The 5,000-nt window shown below is 36.7% G+C and overlaps 1 protein-coding gene across 1 annotated transcript in view; it reads right to left on the reverse strand.

Moving 5' to 3' along the window:
• Positions 1-5,000, reverse strand: part of LOC308284256 (integrin alpha-3-like) — a gene marked incomplete at both ends in the record, with an annotated part of 40,577 nt that overhangs the window by 21,611 nt on the left and 13,966 nt on the right. Inside the window, 3 exons of the mRNA XM_080724826.1 lie at positions 707-900; positions 1,034-1,113; positions 1,231-1,268. Coding sequence (XP_080580952.1) covers positions 707-900; positions 1,034-1,113; positions 1,231-1,268 — 312 coding nt within the window. The remainder of the gene's footprint in view (positions 1-706; positions 901-1,033; positions 1,114-1,230; positions 1,269-5,000) is intronic.

Here is a 5,000-nt window from a genome sequence, read left to right on the forward strand (position 1 = left end):
GTTGTAGTTACTTTGGAAGCCATCTTGGTAAAAGTTCTTACCTTGGAAGCCATCTTGGTAAAGGTTCTATAGTTATTATACCTTGGAAGCCATCTTGGTAAAGGTTCTAGTTACCTTGGAAGCCATCTTGGTAAAGGTTGTAGTTACCTTGGAAGCCATCTTGGTAAAAGTTCTTACCTTGTAAGCCATCTTGGTAAAGGTTCTATAGTTATTATACCTTGGAAGCCATCTTGGTAAAGGTTGCAGTTAACTTGGAAGCCATCTTGGTAAAGGTTGCAGTTACCTTGGAAGCCATCTTGGTAAACGTTGTAGTCACCTTGGAAGCCATCTTGGTAAATGTTGTAGTTACCTTGGAAGCCATCTTGGTAAATGTTCTTACCTTGGAAGCCATCTTGGTAAAGGCTGTAGTTACCTTGGAAGCCATCTTTGTAAAGGTTGTAGTTTCCTTGGAAGCCATCTTGGTAAAGGTTGTAGTTACCTTGGAAGCCATCTTGGTCCAGGTTATAGTTACCTTGGAAGCCATCTTGGTAAAGGTTGTAGTTACCTTGGAAGCCATCTTGGTAAAGTTTTATTTACCTTGGAAGCCATCTTGGTCCAGGTTATAGTTACCTTGGAAGCCATCTTGGTAAAGGTTGTAGTTACCTTGGAAGCCATCTTGGTAAAGGTTTATTTACCTTGGAAGCCATCTTGGTAAAGGATTATTTACCTTGGAAGCCATCTTGGTCCAGGTCCCCCGCAGCCACCAGGGCCATCCCGAAGGCGGAGCCTGTGGGCCCCCGCAGCGTGCGGTCGGGGGCGGGGCCAAACATCCCTCCTCTGTTCATGTAGACGTAGACTCCGCCCCCCTCCTCTCTGGCTCTGTGGAAGTAGTAAGGAGCTCCAACCAGCAGGTCATTCCACCTGGAGGGGAGAAGAAACGGCTTGTTTGATCACTTCAGCGTTGCATTGTGTGTGTGTGTGTGTGTGTGTGTGTGTGTGTGTGTGTGTGTGTGTGTGTGTGTGTGTGTGTGTGTGTGTGTGTGTGTAGTTGTACCCGTCATTGTTGAGGTCGGTCACAGCCAGAGAGTTTCCATAGTATGACCCCATCTGCTCTCCTCTCAGCCTCAGCACCGGCTGCAGGGTGTGTGCGTGTGCAGAGTGATGTGTGGGTGTGCGTGTGCGTGCTGTGTACTGTGTGTTGTGTGTGTAGGAGGGTGTGTGTGTGTGTCTGTTTGTCACGGCCAGAATCACCGAGCCGCGACCGTCTTCCTTACTGTCCTTAGGAGCTCCTGAGATTAGATCAGATTAGATTAGATCAGATTAGATTACATCAGATTAGATTACATGAGATTAGATTACATCAGATTAGATTATGTAAGATTAGATTACATCAAATTAGATTACGTCAGATTAGATTAAATCAGATTAGATCACATCAGATTAGATTACATCAGATTAGATTACACCAGATTAGATTAGATCAGATTAGATTAGATTACATCAGATTAGATCAGATTACATCAGATTAGATTACATCAGATCAAATCAGATTAGATTACATCAGATTAGATTACATCAGATTAGATTAGATCAGATTAGATTAGATTACATCAGATTAGATCAGATTACATCAGATTAGATTACATCAGATCAAATCAGATTAGATTACATCAGATTAGATTACATCAGATTAGATTACGTCAGATTAGATTACATCAGATTAGATCACATCAGATTAGATTACATCAGATTAGATTACATCAGATTAGATTACACCAGATTAGATTAGATTAGATTACATCAGATTAGATCAGATTAGATTACATCAGATTAGATCAGATCAGATCAGATTACATCAGATTAGATTACATCAGATTAGATTACATCAGATTAGATTAGATTAGATTACATCAGATTAGATTACATCAGATTAGATTAGATCAGATTACATCAGATTAGATTACATCAGATTAGATCAGATCAGATGACATCAGATTAGATTAGATTAGATCAGATTACATCAGATTAGATTACATCAGATTAGATTACATCAGATTAGATTAGATCAGATCAGATTACATCAGATTAGATTACCTCAGATTAGATTACATCAGATTAGATTAGATTAGATTACATCAGATTAGATTACATCAGATTAGATTACATCAGATTAGATTAGATTAGATTAGATTACATCAGATTAGATTACATCAGATTACATCAAATCAGGTTACATCAGATTAGATTACATCAGATTAGATTACATCAGATTACATCAAATCAGGTTACGTCAGATTAGATTACATCAGATTAAATCGGGTCAGATTACATCAGGTCAAATTACATCAGATTAGATTACATCAGATTACATCAGATTAGATTAGATTACATCAGATTACATCAGATTACATCAGATTAGATTACATCAGATTACATCAGATTAGATTACATCAGATTACATCAGATTAGATTAGATTACATCAGATTACATCAGATTAGATTACATCAGAATAGATTACATCAGATTAGATTAGATTTCATCAGATTACATCAGATTAGATTAGATTAGATTACATCAGATTACATTACATCAGATTAGATTAGATTTCATCAGATTACATCAGATTAGATTAGATTAGATTACATCATATTACATCAGATTAGATTACATCAGATTAGATTAGATTACATCAGATTAGATCAGATCAGATTACATCAGATCAGATTACATCAGATTAGATTACATCAGATTAGATTACATCAGATCAGATTAGATGACATTAGGTTAGATCATATTAAGGCTAGGAAAATATTCAATAATCGATAACGTTGATGAATACCTCGTTATCGATATTACTGATTATATTAGTAAAAACAATTGCAGTAATATAGTTCTAAATTTTGGCTGGGATGTGATTAAAAAAATTTATCGAATTAATTACAGGCTTTGTAATTAATTAATCGCAATTAATCGCATTTTAATCGCATATTAATATTTGACCCGAGAATTCTTTTTTTTCAAGTAAAACACATTTTGTTGTACGAGTGAAATCTAAATTTCTCATCCACTGGGCCAAGCAAAGCGCTCTGATCGGCTACTTCTCCCTTTGTGCTTGTTGTCTCTTCTTGGTTGGTGCATCACTATGATCGGTATGCCCGAAACTGAAGGTTCTGTGGTGCAAAAACTAAGTGCGATTAAAATGCTTTATTTATTTTTTTATCGCGTAAATTTTCTGTAATTAATTCATCGCAATTAATCAGTTAAAGTCCCAGCCCTATTTTTAATGTTTTTCTGCTTTAGGTCCACTGCCTGCCTAACCCAGATAATGAATAGCATATCCATGCATGCACACTGCACAGTACAGATAGAATAAAGACATTAAAGGGCCTACACCATGCTTTTAAAACTATATTTTTTGTATAAATATATGCTCAAAATTGAGTCTTAGACAGGTTTTAACCCTCAACAAACACTCTGACCATTCTTTTTGTTTGTTCTAGCTCTACTATAATGAGGCTCTCCAGCTGCAATACCAAAACGGCGTCTGTTTGCTCAGGGGCGCATCTAGTGGGGTTTTTCCACCCCTCCCCCCTCCCCTCCTCTTCACTCCTCCCCGGACCCCACGTTGACAACAAATAATGTTAATATTGGGCCAATACAAAAATAGGATAATGTTGCAGCTCTGATTATAGCCTACTGTAGGCCTATGTTGTATGTTATAGGCCTACTGTCAAATGACACAGGGCGACCGTTGCTAGACCAGACATTACTGAAAGTTAATCTACATTAGACAATCAACCCCACCTGCAGTGTATTTATGTATAAAAAAAAAGTAAAAAAAAAAAAATGTTTGAGAAAAAAAAAGAAAAGTTTTTTAAAAAAAAGAAAAGTTTTTTGAAAAAAAAGTTTTTGAAAAAAAAAGTTTTTTGAAAAAAAAGTTTTTTGAAAAAAAAGTTTTTTGAAAAAAAAGTTTTTTGAAAAAAAAATGTTTTGAAAAAAAAATGTTTTGAAAAAAAAATGTTTTGAAAAAACATTTTTTTTGAAAAACATTTTTTTTGAAAAAAATTCTTTTTTTGACTCTGAAAAAAAAAACGGGAATCCGTGTGACGTCACACGGATCAACTCTCAGAACAGCACTGTTCTGAGAACCCGTGGAAAGCTTTTCATCTCTGTCTTCCCAAAACCAGAGAAAGACACAATGTACAGAAATAGGACTTTGTGAGGATAGAAGGTGCCAGTGGGACCCCAAAAAAAGGTTTTAAAATAGAAAAAGTGAAAATTCATGGTGTAGGTCCTTTAAATGCCTTATTTCCATTTTTCAACAATGGTTTTATTGAAATAACCACACCTGGTTACAGATGGACTGCTTTTTTGCATGTGTGACATGCATGCGTGTGTTTGTTAATTAATTTGACACATACACCAATATCTCATTTCAAGTCGATATATCGATATACCTCAATATCGATACATTTTTGATATTATCCAGCCTTAGTCTCCTCCCAGTGGAGATATAATCCCTCCATCTGGTCAGGGAGTATACCGAGGCGTTCCGAAGCCAGTTTGGAGATATAATCCCTCCATCTGGTCTTTGGTCTTTGGTCAGTGGGACGTGCATCGAGGACCTTCCTAGGAAGTCGCTCGGGGGGGCATACGTACTAGATGCCCCAACCACCTAAGCTGACTCCTTTCCAAGTGAAGGAGCAGCGGTTCTACTCCAAGTCTCTCACAGATGATTGAACTTCTCACCCGATCTCTGAGGGAGATGGGATGAGATCCCATCCCATCTCTAAGGGAGATAAGGGAGATGCCAGCCACCCGTCTGAGAAAACACATTTTGTCCGCTTGCATCCGTGACATCAGATCATATTACATAATACAGATCATCGTTAGATCATAATACAGATCATCATAAGATCATAATACAGATCATCATAAGATCATAATACAGATCATCATAAGATCATAATACAGATCATCATAAGATCATAATACAGATCATCATTAGATCATAATACAG

Source organism: Nannobrachium achirus (genome assembly GCF_963921795.1).
Source record: "Nannobrachium achirus genome assembly, chromosome: 4".
NCBI classification, from domain to species: Eukaryota; Metazoa; Chordata; class Actinopteri; order Myctophiformes; family Myctophidae; genus Nannobrachium; species Nannobrachium achirus.